The sequence below is a fragment of the Ambystoma mexicanum genome, chromosome 13, assembly GCF_040938575.1.
Source record: "Ambystoma mexicanum isolate Mex_15411 chromosome 13, UKY_AmexF1_1, whole genome shotgun sequence".
NCBI classification, from domain to species: Eukaryota; Metazoa; Chordata; class Amphibia; order Caudata; family Ambystomatidae; genus Ambystoma; species Ambystoma mexicanum.
In genome coordinates this window covers 644672982-644698269 of record NC_090938.1, presented here as the reverse complement: position 1 = coordinate 644698269, position 25288 = coordinate 644672982, and the positions used below count along the sequence as shown (strand labels likewise).

The window sequence follows — 25288 nt, the reverse complement described above, 5'->3', positions numbered from 1 at the left end:
AAATCACGACACATTGAGCGCAGGAGCTTGGCATTTCTGATCAACATAGCGGTGATAAGAACAAGAAAGGCGTGGCCACAACAAATGCCTCACAGCAGCCATACAAAATGCCACGACTCTGCACATTGCACTACACCGATAAATAATTGCGAAATGAGCAGCAAAGGGCAGAGAGAGGCCATGCGAGCGCAATGGGCCCGATTTACACGGCATTTTCTCCGCTCCTAATATCATCATAACATGCCCATGCATTCACGGTGTTTGTTTGTGTGCAAACACTACCTTTTCCCAGGAAGCACCTGCTAACACGTGCACGCAGCACGAGCCATGGAAACAGGCATGCACAATCTTAAGGTAACAGTTTTGCCACCTCTGCTAGCACACCGCGCTCCCACACACATTCGTACACACCCAGCACTCCTGATTTACAAACGCGTTTTCTTTCCCTGTGGGAAACCACCATTGAAAAACAGGCTGTAAATCAGTCACTGGGTCTTAAGGTAAACGTTGAGAAATTGATGTTGTCAACCACCTCTGCTAGCACACTGAGCTCCCACGCACAACACGCATTTTATTTATTTCTGTATTGTTTATGTGTATAGCGCCTAAACGCAGCACCCCGCACACACAGTTTTGTGGTAAAATGTGAGAAATGAATTTGGTCACCCACCTCTGCCAGCACAGTGCTCTTCCACACACAATCATACACACACATCACCTCAGCAGACACAGCTGTGTGCTAAAAGTTGATCAATGAATTGTGTTACTGATGCCCATCTCTGCCAACTTCCCTGCCCCCCCCCACACCCTTATGGACAAAGTTAAGACATTCATTGTATTGCCCATCTTTTCACAAGCGACTTCGACACACACACCCTACACCCCCCTACACACACAATGGTAATAGCATTTATTTTTTACTGACAATTTTTTCAGATAAAATGCACTGCTCGTTCAGTCACAGAAACAATACCACCTCTCAGGCCACGGAGAAAGCGCTAGAATATGTGTGCGTATGGGGGGTGGGGGGGTTCTTTGTTCCCCATACTGTGACCATCCCCCACCTCTTTTAAATGGGTGTGTGGCTTTATATGCGAGATAGGTTTGGGACCCGGGGGTAAGAGAACACACTCGACATGCTTTAGAAAGCGTTTTTCAATGGGAATGCGCCATTGCCAAACGCTTCTGTAATTCAGGGTCTCCGGATTTTCGCACAGAATATTTTCGATAGAAAAGGCAGTGTTTGATGCAAGCGAACTCTCTGCGCGCCACCCTTTCTCCACAGCCAAAGCACAGCTCTGTGGATAACAGCGGGAGAGTGCCCTTGCTACGCGTGTATCTCACATTGAGTAAAATCACCCAACACGCCGAGGACACAGCTGCGAGAGGAAGAGCGGCTCAGCTTTAGGGAGAGAAAGCAGTGTATTGGGAGCAATGCAGGGGCAGGGGAACAAGGACCCCTGGGGTGTGACAAGGAGATAAGAGATATCCCGCGGGCAGGACAACAGGACTAACCAGAGGGGCCTGGCCCCCACTTATCTCCCCTGACCAGGCCCTCTGTGGCCGGGCAGGGCTGGCCCCGAGTTCTGAGGCTGAGCACGGCCGAGAATGCCTCGGAAAGGTCAAGCAGCTCCCGGGGTCATTCACTGGCTGCCAGGCCCAACTCATCGCTCAGAGGCCGCCCGTGTCCTCTGGGTGAACCCACCGGACGGACGCCGCCGCCAAGAAGCCCCTGAAACTGGACGGGACCCCAGATCCGTCTCTCTCGCACCCTTCAAACCAAGACCAAGCAAATGTGGAGGAAATACAAACATACTTTACTTTTTAAAGCTCTGCACAGAGCAGGCGCTGCTCCAGATTTTCATATTCCTTCAAAGACAACGAAGACTCATTCTTTCTATGTGTGTGTCTCTCTCTCAGACACACACACGCACACTTTATTTTTAACCATCAAGAGCTTAAAAAAACACAAACTGGAAAAGAAAAACGTTGGTAGTGGGAAGACACATATAAACAGCATTTGTCTTTCAGCGCCGGAGGCTGTGGCGGTGGAATGCCGGCCCAGCCTTGCGAAGGCCAGACAAGACCCGCGCCTCCCCTTTTCCCTCATCACACAGTTCACGTTGTGTTGACTTCTTAGCCACATACAATGAAAGTATCATTTTTAAAAAGGGCACATAGGCAATTGAGTAGAGCAACCAGGTGCTAGACTCTTCGCGGGCTGCCGGAGAAGAAATGAACACACAACCTCGGGCGTATCCATTACCTTGAGGTGGGCCTCGGCTTGAAGTCCTGGACATGTTGCTTGCCATTTTCGGAAACTCAGAAAAAGTTGCAAACTTTGGCGCTGCCTCCTGCAGGACTCCCAGTTCCTCCACCCCCCTGCGGAACAGCAGACGGGCTCCGCAGATTCGCTGCTCAATGACAAAGGGGAGAACATAAGTATTTAGGGACTGCAAATGATTAATGCATTCTGTATAATTCTCACATTTCTCTTGCCTCTGTCTCCCAAATAATAGCTGTGAACTGGAAGGCTCTTCTTCTCAATGCGGGCCCTGCTTGGAAGGCCAGCCTCCCATTGGCCTCCACGGGCACGCATTCCTGGCGGCATATGCGCTTTAAATGCCATGTTTGTGTTGCTATAATTTAAGGTCACGCATCTGAAATGGGCGCTTTGTTTTTTCTTTTTTCTTTCTTTGTTTAGACATCGGGGAATGTTCATAAAGATAGGGGGACATATGCTGCAACCCCCTGCTTTTCTTCTGAGGCCCACAGTGGGTTGCATTAAAGCCCGATTTACGCCAGCCGACTGCACCCATGCGTTCAAAACCCCACTTCGCACATTTATTGTACACATTCTAAGCTATACATTAAAGCCATTCCAACTTGAGCGCCCTCACAGCCTTTCCCATCACATAAACACACAATTCAGTGGCCATGGCATATACTCTTTCATAAGAACCACATTTTTACCTGGCTGTAGGATACACTATTTCATAATAACCACATGTTTCCCTGGCTATAGGATAATACCATCGTTCATCATAACCAAATGTTTACCTGTTTAGAGGATATACTCGTACATAAGGAACCACATTTTTACCTGGCTAGAAGATACACTGGTTCCAAAGAACTACTTTTTTTGGTCTGGCTATAGGATATACTATTACATAATAACCACATGTTTACATTATTTCATAATAACCATATTTTTGACTGGCTATAGGATACCCTCGTTCCTAATAACAGCATTTTTACCACGCTATAAGATACCCTAACTCATAATAACTACATTTCTACCTGGCTATGGTATATACTCGTTCATAAGAACCACATTTGTACCTGGCTATAGAATACCCTCGATCATAAGAACCACATTTGTGCCTGGCTATAGGATATACTCGTTCATAATAACCACATTTTTACCAGACCATATTATACACTATTTCATAATAACCAAATTATTACATTATTTCCTAATAACCACATTTTTGCCTGGCTATAGGATACACAATTTCATATTAACTACATCTGTACACTATTTCATAAAAAAACAATTTTCGCCTTGTTATTGGATATTCTCGTTCATAATAACCACATTTTTACCTGACTGTAGGTCACACTATTTCGTAATAACCACATGTGCACACTCTTTCCTAATAACCACATTTTTACCTGGCTATAGCATACCCTTGTTCATGCTAACTGCATTTTTACCTGGCTATAGGATACCCTCGTTCATAATAACTGCATTTTGCCTGGCTATAGGATACCCTCGTTCATAAAAACGGCATTTTTACCAGGCTATAGGATACACTCGTTAATAATAACTACATTTTTACCTCGCTGTAGTATACCCTATTTCGTAACCACATAATAACCACATTTTACCTGGCTACATGATCTACTCGCTCATAATAACCACATGTTTACCTGGCTGTAGGATACGCTATTTCATAATAACCACATGTTTACACGATTTCACAATAACCACATTTTTGCCTGGCTATAGGATGTGCTCGTTCACAATAACCACCTGTTTACCTGGCTGTATGATATACTCGCTCATAATAACCACATTTTTACCTGATGGTAGGATACACCATTTCATAATAACCACATGTTTACACGATTTCATAATAACCACATTTTTGCCTGGATGTAGGATACACTATTTCATAATCACATAATAGCCACATTTTTACCTGGCTATATGATATACTCGCTCATAATAACCACATTTTTACCTGGTGGTAGGATACACTATTTCATAATAACCACATGTTTACACGATGTCATAATAACCACATGTTTGCTTGGCTATTGGATACCCTCGTTCATAATATCCACATTTTTGCCTGGCTGTAGGATACACTATTTCATAACTACATAATAACCACATTTTTACCTGGCTATATGATATACTCGGACATAATAACCACATTTTTACCTGGCTATATGATATACTCACTCATAATAACCACATTTCTACCTGGCTATAGGATATACTCGTTCATAACAACCACATTTTTACCTGGCTGTAGGATACACTATTTCAAAATAACCACATTTTTGCCTGGCTATATGATACCCTCGTTCATAACAATCATATTTTGCCTGGCTATCGGATACCTTCGTTCATAATAACCATATTTTCACCTAGCTATATGTATACTCGTCATAATAACCACATTTTTACCAGACTGTAGGATATACTATTTAATAATAATCATATTTCTGCCTGGCTATACGATACCCTCGTTCATAATAACCACATTTGTACCTGGCTACAGAATACCCTCGTTCATAATAACCACATTTTCACCTAGTTATATGATAGGATATACTATTTAATAATATATTTTTTCCTGGCAATAGGATACCCTCGTTCATAATAACCACATTTGTACCTGGCTATAGGATACCCTCGTTCATAATAACCACATTTTTGCCTGGCCATAGGATACCCTCGTTCATAATAACCACATTTTCACCTAGTTATATGATAGGATATACTATTTAATAATATATTTTTGCCTGGCAATAGGATACCCTCGTTCATAATAACCACATTTGTACCTAGCTATAGGATACCCTCGTTCATAATAACCACATTTTTGCCTGGCCATAGGATACCCTCGTTCATAATAACCACATTTTCACCTAGTTATATGATATACTCGTCATAATAACCACATTTTTTCCTGGCTAGAGGATGCGCTTGTTCATAATAACCACGTTTGCCTGGCTACAGGATAACCTCGTTCATAATAACCACATTTTCATCTGGCTATAGGATACCCTCGTTCATAATAACCACAATTGTACCTGGCTATAGGATACCCTCTTTCATAATAACCACATTTTGCATGGCTAGAGGATACCCTCGTTCATAATAACCACATTTTTGCCTGGCCATAGGATACCCTCGTTCATAATAACCACATTTTCACCTAGTTATATGATATACTCGTCATAATAACCACATTTTTTCCTGGCTAGAGGATGCGCTTGTTCATAATAACCACGTTTGCCTGGCTGCAGGATAACCTCGTTCATAATAACCACATTTTCACCTGGGTTTAGGATACCCTCGTTCATAATGCCCACATTTGTACCTGGCTATAGGATACCCTCATTCACAATAACCACATGTTCACCTGGCTATAGGATAGCCTCGTTCATAATAACCACATTAGTACCTGGCTATAGGATACCCTCTTTCATAATAACCACATTTGTACCTAGCTATAGGATACCCTCGTTCATAATAACCACATTTTTGCCTGGCCATAGGATACCCTCGTTCATAATAACCACATTTTCACCTAGTTATATGATATACTCGTCATAATAACCACATTTTTGCCTGGCTAGAGGATGCGCTTGTTCATAATAACCACGTTTGCCTGGCTGCAGGATAACCTCGTTCATAATAACCACATTTTCATCTGGCTAGAGGATCCCCTCGTTCATAATAGCCACATTTTCACCTGGGTTTATGATAGCCTCGTTCATAATAACCACATTTTCACCTGGCTATAGGATACCCTCGATCGTAATAACCACATTTGTACCTGGCTATAGTATACCCTCCTTCACAATAACCACATTTTCACCTGGCTATAGGATAATAATCATATTTATGCTAGGCTAATAACCGCATTTTCTTCTCCTGGGGGTGACGCAGTCGGGGCAGAATCCCTTACTAAGGTCTTTTTACACTGCAAGGTGTAAACATGGATTTTTTTTCTCTTTGAGGCGGGCAATCATAGCAGAGCTGGGAGGCCTGGCTTCGCTATTGTGCACATTCTTTTCTGTGACTCTTAACTGGAACTGCTATTTCGTCCTGCGCTCTATTTTCTAAGTTGCCTTTGAGAAACAAAATGAAAATTAATACAGGCCCGTCCCTCAGAAAGACGGCCATTTATCTTCGCCCTTATCTGTTTGCTTGTCAGGGGGTGAGCAATTGCAGCAGCGCCGAGGCTCCTTTGTAAAAATCAAGGTACACGGAGGAGCTGCAAACGCCGAGGAACATCTGTGCCGAAATTACACTCATTAATGCGGCGAAATAACCTTCCAAGGAGGCGGCGTGCCGGACGAGGGCCCCCACCCACCCAGCCCCAGAAAACACACCGCATGCCGCTCTTCACAATGGAAAGGGTTTATTTCCATAGCTTCACTATGTACACGTCTCACAGCAGGCAACCCTGCAAAGGGTGGGTGCCACGTTCATAATGCTAGGAATGTGGGGTACAGAGACTATGGACAGGAGAAAAAGTGCAAAGTCCACGCCCCCCCCCTTCTACCCTACCAGGCATCCATTTTCCCATGTCCAAGTAAAACGAGGTGCCCCCTTTGTTCCCTTGCTCAGCAGCATAACGAGAGTTCTCCGAACAAAGAGGGGTGCATCGGCCATTTCTGAGCCCCCCCCCCCTCCCCTCGCCGAACAGTCCACGCGGCACTCCTCAAACGGAATGGCCGTGTGTACCCCGCTGCTCCCATGGTGGGATGTTGGGGTGTTAGTTTGCAAACTCGGAGAGGGAAGATGATGGTCATTGTTTGTAAGTCCCGGCTTATCTTGCTTTGGATCTCTCAGTGTACAGAGATTTTTTTAAACAATATTTAACATCAATTTAGGCCAACATCGCAACAACAATACTGAACAATTCACAGTTGCATCTCAGCACACCCCCCACCCCCCTTCTATGACGCTATACATAATATATATTATGCTTTATCTGCTTTCTCTCTGCGTTTGGAGGCACACTAGCCAGCGAGGAGATGTGAAAGGGCAGCTTTTCTTTGTAGAAGGGGGGCTGGGGGGCGTCTCATTTATTACAGCGAGCGTTGGTTTGTCGAGGTAATGGCAGGCATACGGTTCAGCCATTGTAGCACAGAGTAAACATGACAAATGGCCCGGGCTTTGGCGTGATTAAAGATGAAACAAGGATCCACCTCGCACACATGTGAAGAAAAAAAAGCCCCTTCTAGTCTACGGCCGTCTCGAGGCAACGACACAAATGGTGTCCTTTGTGTCCGCCCCCCCACCTATATAAATAAAGAAGTATGCTTTGCAGCCAGAGGAACATCTCCAGGAACCCCTAACTAAAAAAGAATAATTCAAAACCCCAAAAGCAATATCCAGTGCTCTCCAGGGCCGGTTAGAGGATGCTGGGGGGGCCGCTGGCCCGGCTCTGCAGGCTCCCGGGGGGTGCGTTGGAGCGGATCTTGGTGTTGGGCAGCTTGTGGTCCTTCTTCCACTTCATGCGCCGGTTCTGGAACCAGATCTTGATCTGGCGCTCGGTCAGGCACAGGGCGTGGGCGATCTCTATCCGCCGCCGCCGGGTCAGGTAGCGGTTGTAGTGGAACTCCTTCTCCAGCTCCAGGACTTGCTGGCGAGTGTAGGCCGTACGGGACCGCTTGGGCTCCCCTCCCGAGTAGTTGGGGTTAACTGAACAAAGAGGCAAAGAACAACAACACATCAAGGCTTACAACGTGCATAGAGGAACCCGCCACCGCCATGCAGCCCCCTCCTCCCCCACGTGCCTGGCTATCTAGATCCGCGTAGACAGGGCCCACCGATCGATCTATCTATCTATCTATCTATCTATCTATCTATCTATCTATCTATCTATCTATCTATCTATCCGTGTCTTCATCTGGGTGCCCATGCACCCACACAGCCAGCTGCCTAGCTCAGGGCGAGCCCGTTACCAGGGCTGTGCACACAGCACATTCTGCAGTATTAGTGAAATCAGAAAGACAGCTCTGCTATATCGAGGCTACGGGCCTGGTTTAAAAGGGCGTTTTTCAATGGGATTGACCCATTGTAAAACGGCTTTGTAAATCAGGCCCTAAATGTCTGCTTTGCTTGTGGGAATTAACCCCCCTGCGACCCCTTTGTACTTTGGGCCTGATTTACAAAGCGTTTTTTATAGGGACTTTCCCACTGAGAAACACTTGTGTGAATCAGACCCTGTGTGCTCTTGAGAGTAGCTATAGGCAGAACACCCGTTTTACTTCTCATTGGAACCCCGTCGTCCCGAAGTCTGAGCCCCCTTTGCAGGTCTCCCACCATAGTGAGCACGCTCCCTCGATGTCCGCGCCTAGCAAAAGAACCCCCACCCTCAAATTGTTTCTAGAGGACCAGCAAGTACAGCACAAAAAAGCCAAGTGGCGGAAAAACTCCAACTTTTGTACAGCTTGGCCACTTCCACGAAGACGAGTTAAGAAAACACTTTAACATGCTTCACTTGGGCGGCGGGTGGGGGGATGGGGTCGTAAAAAAGTACCCGATGGGGGACTCTAGATGGGGCTGGAAATACTTCAAAGGCAACTTGGGCAGCAGTGCAATAAACATTTATGGCGGATGTAATTATTAGCGCCCTGCAAACAGCAGCTCGTAAATCTAACAAGTGCCTGCAAAGGGGGTCCGTGCTGAGTCCTGCGGCCGCACTTACTTGTGGTGACATGGACCTTCCTCATCCAGGCATAGACCACCGGCTCCTTGCAGGGGGGGCTCTGCTGCAGCAGTGCGTTCTGGCTGCAGGAGGGCGGCGGCGGCGGGCTGGGGGTCCGCGGGTGGCAGAGCGCGGCCCGGCCCCCGCGGGGGCTGAGCAGAGCCGTGGCTGCAGGCTGGCCGGAGCCCCGGCAGGAGGAGTAGGGCGGCTCCGGGCAGGCTGGACGGAAGGGCGCCTCGAGGAGCTGCTGCGGGAACCTGCCCGAGTCTCGCCTCTCGCCGCTGTACAGGTCCGGGCTCTGGCTGCTGGGAAGGTAATCCGTCTGGCAGTATTCCTCGCAGGGGGGGAACTTGGGGTCCACGTACGTGGAGTTCACCAGAAACGAGCTCATGGCCATTAATTCCCCTTGCAATTGCACACACACTAGCCAAAAAAAAGATACTAAAACGTATTCCAAGCCCCTGACTCGTTTTCCTGTTTCCCCGAAAACCCTCCTCCCGCACTGTCAAGTGAACAAAGTTAGCTCGGCATGTGACAGCGGGAGCCAATGGCCGCCTCCCTGCAGTCCCGGATCAGGAAGCGTGCTCGTGCACCCCACAGGTCCCACACCAGCAGCAGGCACGGCTCATCCTTTTCTCCTCTGCAATATTTACATATTTCCAAGCTGCTGGAAGTCCAGGGGAGGTGGGCTGGACCAACTCCGTGCAGGGGCTGCCTCACTGGCAGACAGGTACCAAGAGCCCCCCCCCCCCCCTCTGCTAGCCCCCCCTTGCCACAGCACTCCGATAAGGGGCTTGTGCCAGGCAAAGGATCCTGCCTTGACGTTCTCCTTATTTGCAAACTGTTCTGCTGAAGGGCGGTGGGCGGGAGCCGGACACGACAGGACTCAGGAAGCAGGCCGCTGAAACCCCTCTGTCCGAACACAGGATGCCCCCTGGCTGCACAATCGGGGCGTCCCCCTTGTCCTGCAGTTCAGGAAGAGGTTTAAAAACAAAGCAACGCCAGGGCGGAGCAACGCTGCTGTCCTCGCCGCCTGCTCGGCCCCGCTGCTGCGAGAAGAGCGCGCCCCCCACCCCCTCCACGCCGGCCACTGGCAGAGATGAATCGGGCAGGCTCCGAATCGATAGGAAATTCATCAAGTAATTTGGGGGTACCCAGGTTACTAAATCACATTTAGATGTGGCTCGAGAGTGTGCAGTGCAGGCAGGATTGGGACGGAGCTGGGAGAAGGCCATGGAATGGGTGGCGTAGGGGGAGACGTCACAACAGTTGGAAGGTCACACAATAAGACAACAACACAAGCACAATGAACACTTGCCCTGGCAGCGCCGGCTTCAGACGGTCCCCAACAGTACGAATAGACACCTTGAATTGTGTACATTACCCACCCCCCCCACTCACGTGTGACAATATGACGCCCCCTTTGCCCCACCCTATAGAAAATAGGTACCTTGGAAAGTGAGCAACACTTCACACGCCATGCGATTACATTGGTCCTGAAAAAAAGGGGGTGTGGTGTGGTAAGTAAGGGGGGGGGTCATATTTTAGCATATTGAAGAATCTTAAAAGAACCCAAAACACACATTGCCCTCAGAGCATTTGCTTAATGTTTTGAACCCTCAAAGGATGGGAGGTGGAATACTTGGTGAAGGGTTGGCATGGGAGCCAGCCAGTTCTCCAGGTGACCCTTCTGCGCGCCTCTTCTCTGGCGCCTGCACACCTTCTTCCGGTTCCCGCCACTCTCTGTAGTGATTGTGTCCACTACATATTCCCCTAGACACGAATTTGTGACTTCGACTTTTCTCACACAAATTCGGATCTACAGGGTACATACAGAAGACAGAACATCGCCCTTCATTCAGATCCAGGCTCAGGCCGTGGGCTTCAGATCGCCAGGACGCGGGCCGTTGTTTGCAGAGTGAATTCTTGCTGGTTGGCAGGCTGGCACCCAGTAAACAACCCCCGAGCACCCACTAATATTGCACAAGACAGCCATTGGAATAATACAGCTCACTAAATACCCCACAAGAAAACCATTGCAGAAATAACCACATCGATAACACAAACAATACGGCTGCCGGCCCTGCATTCTAGCCACTGAATATTGCGGGACCCTTTCCCCTGGAAACAGCAGTAACACATTGTGAACACAGTGAGGCTGAGAGTATCAGAACTGAACCGTAAGGTGGACCAGCCATCCCCTATAATCTAAACAAAGCCTACACAACAATGTTCGTTTCTCTAAAATAAATACAGCACACAACAGTTGTGTTAAGGCTCTGCGGAGTGGAGGAAACGAGGACCACGGGGAACGGATCGGGAATTGTGTCTCGACCAGACACGCCTCGTGGCTCAAATTAACACTGAACGGGGTAGTTAAAAACAAAGGGGGCAGTAAGGTGTTAGCATATTGCGATCACCCGCAGTGGGACCCAAGTGAAGGAAAGAGCGTGCTTATTAAATACAACACGCGTGCATGTACAGCCTTGGATAATCGGTTTCTGGCGAATTCATCCTATAAGCTCACAGTAGCTGTGTTTTCATGCAGACCCGTTTCAAAATGGCGGAGCAGAATTCACATTTACAGGAGGAAAAACATAACAGTGTTTAGAAAGCGTTGCCCCTCCAGCTATTCCTAAACAAAACTCAGCATTGGGCAGTGCGTTTCAAGGGGCGAGGAGGAGCGCGTGGCATTCATTTGGGCGTATATTCGATGCAATAGTTCTATACGCAGCAAGCCACAGCTTCCAAACCAGAAATGCTCGCCTCTGCCCTTCCTTCTTGCTGGCAACCTTGAGGCGCAATGGCAAACCCATTATCTATCGCGAGGCCATTCACAATTGCCAAAGACGAAAAAAAAGAAAGCCCATTCATTTTAATACAGACGCGCCTCATATATATATATATATATTAGCAAACCATGGACAAAACAAACTAGAGACAATGGCCCTGGCTTAGTTTCTCGCCGTGTGGGTGGGAGCAGCAATACATGCAAAAAACACACTTTCTAAAATAAAAACCCGACCCCAGACAGCAACTGCGAACTCCTGCACCCCTCGGTCCGCTTCCTAACGAGGGGGCCGGGCCGTTAAGGCTCGCACGTGGACCCCCCCCCCCCGAATAAATGGTTTGCATTTCTAAAATGTTTAGGCCTGGCCCTGCCACCCAGCACCATCCCTAGCGACATCCAGTGGCCCCCTCCTGCACCCCAAGAGCTACCAAAAGGACTCTCTTGCTCGCCCTATTTTATGGCTGCAGTAAAAACGTCTGGATTTCGGAAGCCCAGAGACAGATCGGTTTATGGGGGCCCCAAACTGCACTTCAAACAGAGAAGGTGACAGAAGGGGGGGCTATGCCAGGCTGGGCGGGTGGGGGTAGAGTGCTTCACTCTGTGTCCCGTCATTTTAAAATGTGGCTTATGTCCAGCAACGAAAGCTTTGTAAAGAGCCAGAGAAACGGGTGTAGGACTGGAGTGTGGCGCAGGGGCGGGTGGCTTCCTCGGGCCTTTTGCACCCACTCTAAACACCTGCCAGCCAAATCTACGCCTAAGCGATGCCCCCTCTATCGCTAAAGGTTGGGGATGCCCCCCCCCCCCCCCCCCGCACTGCTCATGACCTGCAAGGGTCGGTTTGCCCTGCTTTGTTCTCATTCCACAGGTTGTCAGTGTGACCCCGCGGAGACCCCTCTGCCCCCACTCTCCCCCCGCATTTATAGGTGCAGGCCATCCCTACCTTACCCACTCGGCGCTTGCTCTGCTCCACGGCTCCTCGCCTGTTCCTCGGTGCCGTCTCCTCCAGCCGCCCTCGCCCAGGCTCAACACTATTGTCTTTAATCCGAAAACGGAACTGCTCTCTGCTCCCTGCCACTGGCCCAAGTGAGCTTTTTTTAGGTGACTGCCCCCCACCCCTCCCCGCTTCCCAAACAAGATTTTTTTCGGTGGAGGTATTAATCTCCCTAGTTTGGCAGTCTTTGTTAAACAGCTAGGCGTGTCGTGCCTCGCTGGAAGATTTTCATATCGAGACGCGCTGACCTGCGTTTCACCCCGGCCAGGGATCGGCCCCCTCTGCCTCGGTCACCCTGCATGCGACCCGACCCGGCCATTAGGGGCGAGAAAAATGGACCTCACCCGACCGTGACACCCTTCCTGCAAGCCAGCCCCCGGCCGGTTCCCTCGTGCCGCTCACCGGACGCCGAGCGAACCCGTCTAGGCGTCGTGTCGCGGTGCTTTATTTCTCTCGTTCTGCAGCGCCTGCCAGCAACATTCCGCGGGCTCAGTGCGCTTTGCTTGCTAGTCCTCCGGTTTCCACAATTCGCCGGGTATTGCTGGGGCGCTTGAAAACGCAGCGCGAATATTTCACCAAAGAGAGGTTACAGGCACAACCAGCACAATTTCCCATGTGTCTAGAAACACAAGTCATGGAGAAACGAAATAAAACAGGCACAGTAATTCGGGAGTACGAGAAGAGCGCGGACAGTTCGTGCTGCGAACGAACACCGGGGCCAGGGTGTGCCACTTTACACACACCTCGATTCCCTTCGCCATAGGTTGCTGCCGAGAGTGAGGGCACACGCTGCATAATGCCAGGCAGGCCCCTGAGCGGCTAAAATATTGCTTGGGATTAGGACTTGAATTTCTGCAGTAGATAAATAATAAAAAATAAATAGACACCGAGGGCCTGAATTACAAACATGTTTAAATGAGGGAAAGTCCCATTGAAAACCCTTTTGTAAACCAGGCCCTGATGCTCATTTGGGATTGGGGTTCTACGTCAACAGGTTCTGTAACAACTATTCTGGTTTGCTGATGCTTTACACTGCTGACATCAAGGTGCTTCAAACACCTGGGGACCATTAAAAACAGTGCACACAAACTCCAGGAGATGCCCCAAAACATACACACACAATAGAATTATTTGCGTTATTGGTCATTTTCAACACCGGCATTTGGTGTACTTGGCTACAATAAAATCATTATTATGGGATTATAAGCGATTGATTGTTTGCCTCTCAGGCCTCTGTTTTTTTTCAAAAAGTATAAAAACAAAACGAAATGAGTGGCCGCCGAGCTGTGCACGGTGTCCGCGGGTTCCCTACGCCTGGGCGTGGCAGGAAGGTGCAGGTCCTGAAAGCTGTAACTGCCGCACTGCTGCTGGCTGGGACAGCTCTCTGCCGCCCAGAGTCGCCATTTCTATCTCCGCAATTCGGTTCACAACAAATAACACACGACCGAGTTCCACGGTCTAAATGCGTCCAGTGGGTGTTGCGGAGCCAGTCTTTCTATATTGCCCCGAACCCCAGGATTGGAAAGAATGAACGGGCACATCCTTAATGTTACCGCTCCGGGCAAAAACCTGGGATTCTTACTGCACCGTGCAAGGTGCGGTGTATCCCGGATTTTACTTTCCAGGGTGCACATCCTGTGCACGGGTACACGGCGGACAGCCCTGGTTTTAATGTTCAGGGTGCACAACCCTCACTTTAATGTTCAGGGTGCACAACCCCGATTTTAATGTTCCTTGTGCGCAGCCCTGATTTTAATGTTCAGGATGCACAGCCCTGATTTTTAAGTTCATGGTGCACAGCCCTGATTTTAATGTGGATGGTACGCAGCCCTGATTTTAAGATTCAGGGTGCACAGCCCGGATTTTTAAGTTCATGGTGCACAGCCCTGATTTTAATGTGGATGGTACGCAGCCCTGATTTTAAGATTCAGGGTGCACAGCCCGGATTTTTAAGTTCATGGTGCACAGTCCTTCTTCAGGGTGCACAGCCCTGATTTTTAAGTTCATGGTGCACAGTCCTTGTTCAGGGTGCACAGCCCTGATTTTAATGTGGATGGTACGCAGCCCTGATTTTAATGTTCAGGGTGCACAGCCCTGATTTTTAAGTTCATGGTGCACAGTCCTTGTTCAGGGTGCACAGCCCTGATTTTTAAGTTCATGGGTGCACAGCCCTGATTTTTAAGTTCATGGTGCACAGTCCTTGTTCAGGGTGCACAGCCCTGATTTTAATGTGGATGGTACGCAGCCCTGATTTTAATGTTCAGGGTGCACAGCCCCGATTTTTAAGTTCATGGTGCACAGTCCTTGTTCAGGGTGCTCAGCCCTTATTTTACTGTTTGGGTGTTCGCACCTTGTTTTGCTGCTCGGGATATTTATCATGGATTGTACTTTTCTGGGTGCATGTCTCTGATTTGATTGCTCTCTGTGGAGTATGTGTTTTCTTTGACACATTCTGATAATCAGTTGTGAAAAAGACCTACAAAGACAGCAAGAGTACAGGGGCGAGTGGGCTGGGGCCTGGGGTGTAGGGGAAATAGAGTCTATGGGCTGTATACATAGAGATGAGGCTGGTGAAAGCAACGCCTTGCGCAATTCATAATGCTCAGTATGCGTTGGGAACTCCTGGCTCCTCGGGGGACGTGCATTCCTGGTTCTACTGCTTAGCCCCCCCCCACCCCACACACACATAGAGCAACAGTACGTAGCTGTGTGTACTTAGGAGAGAGGGCCTGGGAAGTGTAGTAGGAGATGGCAAGGGGCGATAACACATATGTGTAGGAATCCCTAGGTTGCAAGCACCCCACCGCCCTCGTTGATCTGTTCTCTGTGTACATCCATGAGTGTACTGTTTATGGTGCACATCTCTAGTCGTTCTGCTCAGCCTACAGCTCTGTGCATGCACCCTCTGATGTTGCTGCTCTCGGTGCACACCCCCTGAATGTACTGTTCAGGGTACACAGTATTGATTGTTTTGCTGGGTCCACAGCCCTGATTATACTGCTCTGGATGCAGAATAGTGACAGCCATCATGTTTTACCCCTATTGTTTTTAATGTATACCTGTTTCCAACTCCCATACACACACACACTCCTATTAAAAGTCCTCTTTTTTCCGTCCTTGTGTTTTATTTTAAATCTTCCAGTCACTGTTCCTTATTTAAGTGAGTTTCTTTCATGTTTTTGCATCTACTGCATATTGGCTCACCCCCTTCAATTTTTTGTCAGAAGGACAGTATTGTTATAGGAGCCATTATAATGCATTGTGCTATGTCTTGGCATATTATATCATGTTTTGTTAAATTGTATTTACAATGTCAGTTTGTACAAGGACAACGATGGCTGTGAAGCAGCAGGAAGGTCAAATGTATATATCACTACCCCCACCCATATAATAATGAAAAAGTAAACATTAGTAGCCCTCATTTCAGGTAAAGGGTCACATCGCCCACAGTACACACGCAAAGGCAGACTCCTCATCCCTTCTGTAACTAGTATTTCCCTTCTGCCTTATGTTAATAATGCATGGTAACTGCAGCCCAGATCCAGAAGGGGAATCAGGGCTCGATTACGCCAATTAAGTGCCAGAAGAGTTCAGCCTAAAGTGAAGTGCAATGCAACCTTCTCTCCTACCATTACCATCTCCATAAAGCTGAAAGCAGGCTTCAACAACTTCCAGGCAGCCTGGTCCAGGGCCTTGCTCCAAGTAGAGCCACAGACCAAAAGTTACCCTCAGTAAAGAGTGTGTGTGGCTTCTCTAAGCTTTTCCATCCATAGAGACCGGAAGAAGGTGTGCTCTCTCCTGCTCCTATGGGAATCACTTGAATAAACCTAGCCAATACAGGAAGGTCTCAACGCCTGTGCATAAGGTGCTGGACAGCCTCTTCATTGGGCCTTACGATGTCCCCTTTGACTCAGCTAGCCTGCAATGCATTATAGGAGAATCTTACCTCCAAGTTAATTCTCCCCTGCTGCTTTCCAGTTGCTTATTTACCAATTCGCTACAAACAAGGGCTACACTCGTTCTCTCTTTCACTACCCTTTCCCCAAGGCCAATTTGGTATGGCTTGGGGTGGGGCAGATCCTCTCCATCCGTGTCCCAGCACTCATTCTGCACACAACCAATTCCTGGTATTGACTCTTCCATCTGCTTTACCAGAACTCTATCCAGCCATCAGCAGGAGGGGAATCAACATTATGATCTAGTTAGTAGCCCCTTCAATTCCCAAGACCTCTTGATGCCATTACGCATCCATAGCATGACCTCCGCACTGGTAATTGCCTCTGTGGAAGTTCTGCTCGCCAATAAGGAAAGTCCTTGCCCCTTCTTCTGCTCAGTACAATGAGAACTATACATGCATGTCAATGCCCACTATCACTCTCCCTTATGTTCTCATCTCGCTACATGTTGTGAGTTAGGGCCGTCATTTCTGTCTCATGACTTTCTCCACTCTCCTTGGCCACCTTGCCTTTTAACCCCAAAGACCACAATCTGGATGCCACCTAGGGCTGGCGATGAGTGCAGTAGAAACCACACATAGCATATATCTGATTTGACGGCTCAGGGTGGGATATGTGCCAGCACATGGGTGTAGAGGCAGGAGGGAGAGAGAGCCCCTGGGAGTTGTACATACATGTGACAGTGTTGCAAAAAGCTCCATTCTTTCACTCAAAACACGCAATATTTGTTAAAAAAAAGACAGAGCTCCTGAGCTCCGGCACTGCAGAACCTTGATTTGACTGATGCTGCCCATCCCTGAGAGTCCTCTCCGTGGACACACCACACCGCTGATTTTACTGCTCACAGGGGGGAATACTGAGCACACTCCTTCCTTGAATTCAAGCTTGCATTTCATGATCAATTAGGCAAATGCCCAAAGAATACAACGTGAGTACAGTGGCAGGTGGGCAGAGGGGGTAACCCGGAGCATTAATAGAAAAGGAAGGCGTGGATCCAAATGTCCAATCTTTGAGGGAAAGGGGGTGCAGATCCCCGATATGACTGCTCTGGGTGCACACCCGTGGTGTTCCTGTTCAGAATGTAGAGATCCCTCATTTTGCTGTGCCAGCTGCATATCCCTGATGTTAGTGGTGGCACTACCTACTTTGGCTGTTGACGGTCGCATCATTGATTTCACTTTTCTGGTCACCCATCCCTGTTTTTACTGCTTTGAGTCGGAGGTATGTGTTGTCTTTCACATATTAGTACATTTGTCAGAACTCCCTTTTACGAAAAGACCCCCAAAATATAGCTGCGGTACAGGTGCGCGTGAATTTGGAGGTGGACGAGAGAGTCCATGGGAGGCCTTTATAGATGGGAAGGTGCCGATTGAAAGCTCCATTTCATCCGTCAAATAGGGATAGGGAGGGTCCATCGATGGATTTGCCATCGAAGGAACATCCATTGCATTATTTTGTATCAGGTTTTGCCGCAAATGTATGTGTGATGGTGGGGTAGGGTAAAAAAAAGTAGAGGGGGCTTTGGGGAGGGGTGCAGCTGGGTTTTTCCACCGCATGCTTTTGCCTCAAAATAGCCTAAAAGAAAAAATAATTCGATGAATTCTCCTGCGAGGGAAAAAACTTGATGCAATCGCATAGAACCCTTCTGTGATTTTATGGTTCAAGGTTTAGATTCTTGATTGTACTGCTGCAATTCTAATGTTGCTTTTCAGGGGTCACACCCTTGAGGTTACAGGCTACTGCCATGGGTGGACATGCTTACTGTCTATGGCGCAGATCTGTGCTCTCACTGTGTATGGCACCCCTCGAGTCCCCATCACTGATGTTCTCCTTCCAGGCAACCACCCCTGACTGTACAGCTCATCGTGCATCCTCTTCAGTGTAACTGCTCGATTTGTATATCCCTGATCCTACCTTCCAAGGTACGCATCCTTGTTTCAGAGTATCCTGGCTTCAGAAATCTCAACTTGCTCTCTCTGGAGGGTCACACTACTGATCTGGGGATTGTTTCTGCGCCCCACTAGAGGTGGCCAGGTAGTTGTGCTGAATGCAAGCTTCACACACCCTACCATTACACATCTGAAATGCACTGTTCTCTACTGGTGTCTTTCTGCACTCCCTAACTGTACTCCATGGGTTCATCCCTTATTGCACCGCTCAGGGTGCACAGCCATGATTGTACTACCGGGGAGTATGTGTTTTCTATGACAAATTGTACAATTTGACAAAGCTCCTTTGATTTTAAGTAGGCCTTCAATAATAGACACCATCAATTTCTGTGCTAGGTGAACACTTCTCAGTTCACTGATCATGCAGCAAAACCCGGTTTCACTGTTCCGGGTGCACCTTCATGAGTTAACGGTTTTTGATTTTACTGATGAATGCACACACCCCTTCTTTTATCGCTAATCCCTGATTGTGCTGTTGAAGACGCACGTCCCTGTTTTAGCCTTTTAGGTGTATATCTCTGACCCTCATATTCTGAATTCTCATCAATGACTGCAGTATTCAGAGTGCGAATCCCTAATGCTCCTCCTGAAGGTTCCCCTGGATTTCATGACATGCCCTTGACTTTCCTATTGAAGGTACCCCTGCATTTCATGACATTCCCTTGACTTTCCTATTGAAGGTACCCTTGGATTTCATGACATGTTCCTAATTTTTCTGCAGAAGTTAACCCTGGATTTTATGACACATCCTTGATTTTCCTGCTGAAGATGTCGTGATACATCTATGATCTTGTCTGCAGTCCCATCCTTGATTTTTCTGCTGAATGTACACCTGGATTTCATGACACGGCCTTGATTTTTCTGCTGAATGTACACCTAAATTTCGCAACATGGCCTTCATTTTCTTCCTTAAGGTACACCTGGATTTCACAACATATCCTTGATTTTTCTGCTAAAGGTACACCTGGATTTCAAGACACTGTCTTGATTTTCCTACTGAAGGTACCCCTGGATTTCAAGACATGTCTCTAATTTTCCTGCTAAAGGTACACCTGGATTTCATGACACATTCTCTTTTTTTCGACTGAAGGTACACCTGGATTTCAGAACACATCCTTGATTTTTCTGCTAAAGGTACACCTGGATTTCACAACATTATCCTTGATTTTTCTGCTAAAGGTACACCTGGATTTCATGACAAATCCTTGATTTTTCTGCTGAAGGTACACCTGGATTTCACAACATATCCTTGATTTTTCTGCTGAAGGTACACCTGGATTTCATGACACATCCTTGATTTTCCTACTGAAGGTACTCCTGGATTTCATGGCCCATCATTGATTTTTCTGCTGAAGGTACACCTGGATTGCACAACATATCCTTGATTTTTCTGCTAAAGGTACACCTGAATTTCATGACACATCCTTCATTTTTCTGCTGAAGGTACACCTGGATTTCACGACAATATTCTTAATTTTTCTGCTGAAGGTACACCTGGATTTCACAGCATATCCTTGATTTTTCTGCTAAAGGTACACCTGGATTTCATGACACATCCTTCATTTTTCTGCTGAAGGTACACCTGTATTTCACGACAATATTCTTGATTTTTCTGCTGAAGGTACACCTGGATTTCACAACATATCCTTGATTTTTCTGCTAAAGGTACATCTGGATTTCATGACACATCCTTGATTTTCCTACTGAAGGTACTCCTGGATTTCATGGCCCATCCTTCATTTTTCTGCTGAAGGTACACCTGGATTGCACAACATATCCTTGATTTTTCTGCTAAAGGTACACCTGGATTTCATGACACATCCTTAATTTTTCTGCTGAAGGTACACCTGTATTTCACAACAATATTCTTGATTTTTCTGCTGAAGGTACACCTGGATTTCACAACATATCCTTGATTTTTCTGCTAAAGGTACACCTGTATTTCACGACAATATTCTTGATTTTTCTGCTGAAGGTACACCTGTATTTCACGACAATATTCTTGATTTTTCTGCTAAAGGTACACCTGTATTTCACAACATATCCTTGATTTTTCTGCTAAAGGTACACCTGTATTTCACGACAATATTCTTGATTTTTCTGCTAAAGGTACACCTGTATTTCACGACAATATTCTTGATTTTTCTGCTGAAGGTACTCCTGGATTTCACGACAATATTCTTGATTTTTCTGCTGAAGGTACTCCTGGATTTCACGACAATATTCTTGATTTTCCTACTGAAGGTACACCTGGATTTCATGACCCGTCCTTGATTTTCCAGTGGAATGTCCCGGACGCTAGTGACGCTTTGTTATCTTGGAGGAAAGGCAGTCGCCATCTTTTGGAACACTGCAGTCAGTGCCCGAAGGGTCACCCATAACCATAGAAACAGCGAGAACATTTGTAATTTCCCCGATTTCACCTGGATTTAAACGAAACGAGAAAAGACACCATACAGTAATGGGGCGCAGGTAATCTGGCCACCTGGGAGCACTAAGCACATCCTTCTAAGTACACGAGAGGACACTTTATCCCAGGCATCACTTATAGGAGTGATCACCTGCTAAAATAAACACGGCACCCTGCAGGTGGACAGAGAATGAAAAGAATTCGCCTATCTTGACGCCCCCCGCCATGGAGTGCAGCCAGCTCTGGTCATTAGTGGGAAAAGTCGAAGTCCAGCCCTTAAGAAATGCCCGGATAAATGGATTTCTCCTCGGCGCAACAAGCGCATCAGACACTAAACCCAGATATTCCGCCGGGTTCATCCAGAGGTAACACTGCCCCCCCCCCCCCCAACACTCCCTCTGTGCCGCTCAAGCGGTGTAGCAGCGCCTGCCCTTGCTCTGTGGGGACTGCCTTGTAATTGTATTTAATAAATGTATTTTTGCTGTGGTAGTCTTTTAATTAAATTCTCTTCAGTCTTCCGTAGGTTATCTTCGCAGCAGAGGACGGGGCTGGTCAGGTCGCTTTATTTGTACTTAACTATTCACGGCCCCGTTTCCTTTCTTTCGCTCCCGCCCGCCCGCCCTGTGCGTGCCCTCCCTCCCGGCGGCCGTGCGTGAAGTAAGGGCCCTGGCTCTCTGTCTAACGCACACGCACAGCTTCAACTTTTGACCCTCCGCTTCTTGACCTCTCGCGCTCCAGCGCAGCACTAACAAGCCCCCCGAAGGCCGCACGCCCCGCACCTGGGGCACTTGCAGAGCAGATAGCCTCACTTAGCCGCCCCCTCCATGTCCTCCCACGGGCGGAGATCTCCTTCCTAGACTGTGTTTCCCCTCTTAACTTTCACCCTTCCAGAAGAACGAGACCCCCCTCTAAGGCCTCGGCGGGATTCGGCTCATTTGTTTAATGTTACATAGGTGAGTTGCGGGGTGCTGTGTTGGTGGATCCGGCTGGGGAGCAAAAACCGAAGCCTTGCTCGGGGATGGAGGGGAGGCGGGCGGGCAGCCTGAGGATCCTAAGCCCGTGGCTGGTGCGAGGCGGGCTCTGCTGGCCAAACGCCGCACTTACACGCTCCTCGCAAACCAATGACTTCATGGCGCAGAAATGCAAAGAATTGCAAATATAAAGAACCGGGCGACCCGAGAGGCGGCGCCTCGGCCGGGGGCCTTCAGTGGAAACAATCGCAAACAGTTATATATATATATATATATATATAAGCCAGCAATGGCAGCCGGGCAATATGGCCAAAATAACATTACCATGGGAATGGTGACAAAGCATTGCCCACACCATAGCAATGATACGCGACCCAGCGTTATATATTAGACATTGTTTTTTATAGCTGAAGGCATTTGGCGTGATGTGGGCGTTTCAGCGAGGGCGGCATATGAGTATATTGCACCCCTTCTCCCGGGACTTGGGAGTATGGGTTTAAAATAACACCCTGTAGTACAGAAAAATGCTGTGCCCGACTCTTCGAAGGGCATCCAGGTTTAGAGACAACGTCCCCAAAATCAGATCCCCTCCTCCCCCCAAAAGTGCACACATTCCCCTCATAAGTGGGGCAGATTGGAGCGAATTCCGGATGTGGACTCATTGCTCGCGTTCAGAAGGCAGCCACACGAATTTACACCCGAACCAGCCCCAAAGCACATCACGTGCAGCTTCTGCCCCAGGAAGAAACGCAGGGTTCCACACCGGGACCGACCGACCGACCGACCGACCGACCGACCGACCCCCGGCCTGGGTCCTACACCCACACGCAGGACATGCACCCCTTGCAGAGACGCCCATTGCCCATCTTGCGCCCTGCTCTGTGCATGTGTGTTCTGCACACCGAGCGGCGACCTTCGGACATGGGTTCAGGCCGAGGGTGGGCATTGTGCGGGGGGAGGGGGCATGCACCTAGACTGCTGACCTCGCGCTGATCCCCCCGCCTATGAATTATTGATGAGACGCGCCTCCGCGTGCAAACCCCATTATACCGGGAAAATGGCGATTTAATCGCTCACAAGAGCTCGGCTTTTTTCCAACTCGTTTGTGCCCCCTGCATTTCATTTGATTCCCCTAATTAAATCATTTAGCAGATTGTAATCACTTTTTGCAGAGCTACAGAAAAGCACCGACCACATCAGCAGCCTCCCGCTCACAATACATTAGCGACAAATCACATATATATTATATATCTAGGCATTTATAAATAACACACATAAAACTGGCTTTCAGCTGAAACACAAACGAAAACACCGATGGTTTCCATCCCGGGCGGCATTTAGGGCGACTCTTCTACACGGCCGTATTGGGAACTTTGGCAGAAACGGACACAGCGACTGTATGTTTCACTAGCGCAGCCCATGACATGCATGTTCTCTTCTCTGGGCCTGGAGTGCTGGCTGCGTCTCGACGTGTCCATGCATTTAGAGTCCCGCTCTCCCGCGCTCTGTGGATCTCACCGTCCGTCCGCGCGCGTGTCTATGCATTGTGCGGGAATGGATCCGCGCGCTTTTTGGAGATACATATTTAAGATCTAGATATAGATTGGTGCTAATACACATCTGCTTTGTAGGCCCTGTTTTGCTTTTTTCAGCTCTCCTCTGTGCCTCGGACCAGGACCAGGTCTCTAGCGTGCACGCGGCCAGATATCTGGGGCACGGCGCGGGGTGCGCCTGCAGTCATTAGGGGAGACGCAGGACATTCGTCTCCGCATCGATCGCTGCCCATGGCCGGGCTCCGGCCCCTGTAACCCGAGGAAGCCGGGCGCCCGGTGTCGGGCGGTTCGGGGAAGTCCTCTGCTTTACCAGAAGGCCGGGCTCCTTTCGGGGGTGCGCTCTTCCCAGATGCAATTGAAGCTGCCGTGTATTAGGTTGCGCACAGGAACCGCAGGGCAGGCCTGTTTCAGTACATTTAATCCCAACTCCTGCCCGGGTGAAAGAGCGACTGTTAACAAAAGAAGCAGCAGATGCTTCGGAGAAACCCTTTTAGTAATAAAACCCTGCTTCTTATATCGACACAGTGGAGCTGACCCCTGCCTCCTTTCCCTTTACACGTGGGGATGGGTGGGGAATTAAGGGCAGGTATCGGCAAGCTTCTGTCCCCTCTAGTAGTACTGATACCCCCATCTCCATCCCACATACGCACACACAATCTTAACTACTCAAATGGCACCCACGGCCTCAATGGCCTTTCCCGCATTATCACGCTCTTTTTTCGAGAGCCATTTTGGTGGCGGTGCTGCCGTGGTGGAGTGGCAGAATGTTGCCTCATTACGGGTACACGTTGGTGTAGAGGGAATAGGCGGAGATGCAAGCGCCCCAGTACACTTGCTATCACACAGGTGCTCTGCGCACCTGTCCGTCTGTCTGACGTGTCTTCCAAGGCGCAGTAAGCCGTTCGTATGTGTAAGCAAATAGTGGCTTTCTACGTGGTGAATGCGTGCTTTAACATCAACCTGTCCGCCCCCACTTCCCTTTCCCTATCCCGGCCCTGCGTCTTCTGTCCACCACCCAGCACCTACCCGTATTCCATAAACCCACCCCCTATCTATCTACCCACCCATCTCTCTATCTACCCAGCGTTTTCTATCTCTCTTTCCACCCAGGTGTACTCTATCTTCCAATCTCTCTCCCTATCTACCCAGCTTGATCTCTATCTACCTTTTTATCTCTCTAGCTACCCATCTTTATCTGTCTCTCTATCTACCCAGCTTTATCTCCATCTCCTCATCTATTTGCTCAGATGTATCTCTCTCTATCTACCCATCTATCTATCTCTATTACCCAGCTGTATCTTCTCTACCTAGCATCCATCTCTCTATCTACCCAGACGTATCTTCCTCTCTCTTTATCTCCCAGCGTTATCTCTCTCTACCCAGCTTGATCTCTATCTACCTTTTTATCTCTCTATCTACCCATCTTTGTCTGTCTCTCTATCTACACAGGTTTACCTCCATCTCCTCATCTATTTGCTCAGATGTATCGCTCTCTATCTACCCATCTCTATTACCCAGCTGTATATCTCTATCTAGCATCCATCTCTCTATCTACCCAGACGTATCTTCCTCTCTCTTTATCTCCCAGCGTTATCTCTCTCTACCCAGCTTGATCTCTATATACCTTTTTATCTCTCTATCTACCCATCTGTGTCTGTCTCTCTATCTACACAGGTTTACCTCCATCTCCTCATCTATTTGCTC

General features: G+C 48.2%; 2 protein-coding genes across 9 annotated transcripts in view; both read right to left on the bottom strand.

The window, feature by feature from the left end:
- The window catches only part of HOXB3 (homeobox B3), a 67458-nt gene that overhangs the window by 27549 nt on the left and 14621 nt on the right, over nucleotides 1-25288 (bottom strand). For 3 of the 8 annotated variants that reach the window (XM_069634602.1, XM_069634605.1, XM_069634601.1), the window contains exon 2: nucleotides 2267-2414. The gene's annotated coding sequence lies outside the window, so the exon portion shown is untranslated. Of the gene's footprint in view, nucleotides 1-2266; nucleotides 6585-12694; nucleotides 21427-25288 lie in introns of those variants that run through there. The other 5 variants (XM_069634604.1, XM_069634603.1, XM_069634599.1 and 2 more) reach the window with 5 other exon arrangements.
- HOXB4 (homeobox B4) lies at nucleotides 6649-12544 on the bottom strand. Its single transcript, XM_069634613.1, has 2 exons — nucleotides 8964-12544; nucleotides 6649-7954 (listed from the first exon to the last, which is right to left on the bottom strand). Exons 1-2 carry the CDS (start codon nucleotides 9358-9360, stop codon nucleotides 7665-7667), a joined length of 687 nt encoding a protein of 228 aa, XP_069490714.1. The 5' UTR covers nucleotides 9361-12544; the 3' UTR covers nucleotides 6649-7664.

Coding starts and splice junctions, on each gene's coding strand:
- HOXB4 (XM_069634613.1), bottom strand. CDS start 9,360: ATGGCCATGAGCTCGTTTCTGGTGAACTCCACGTACGTGGACCCCAAG. Junction 7,955..8,963: donor GAAGGTCCATGTCACCACAA/GTAAGTGCGGCC, acceptor CTCTTTGTTCAG/TTAACCCCAACTACTCGGGA.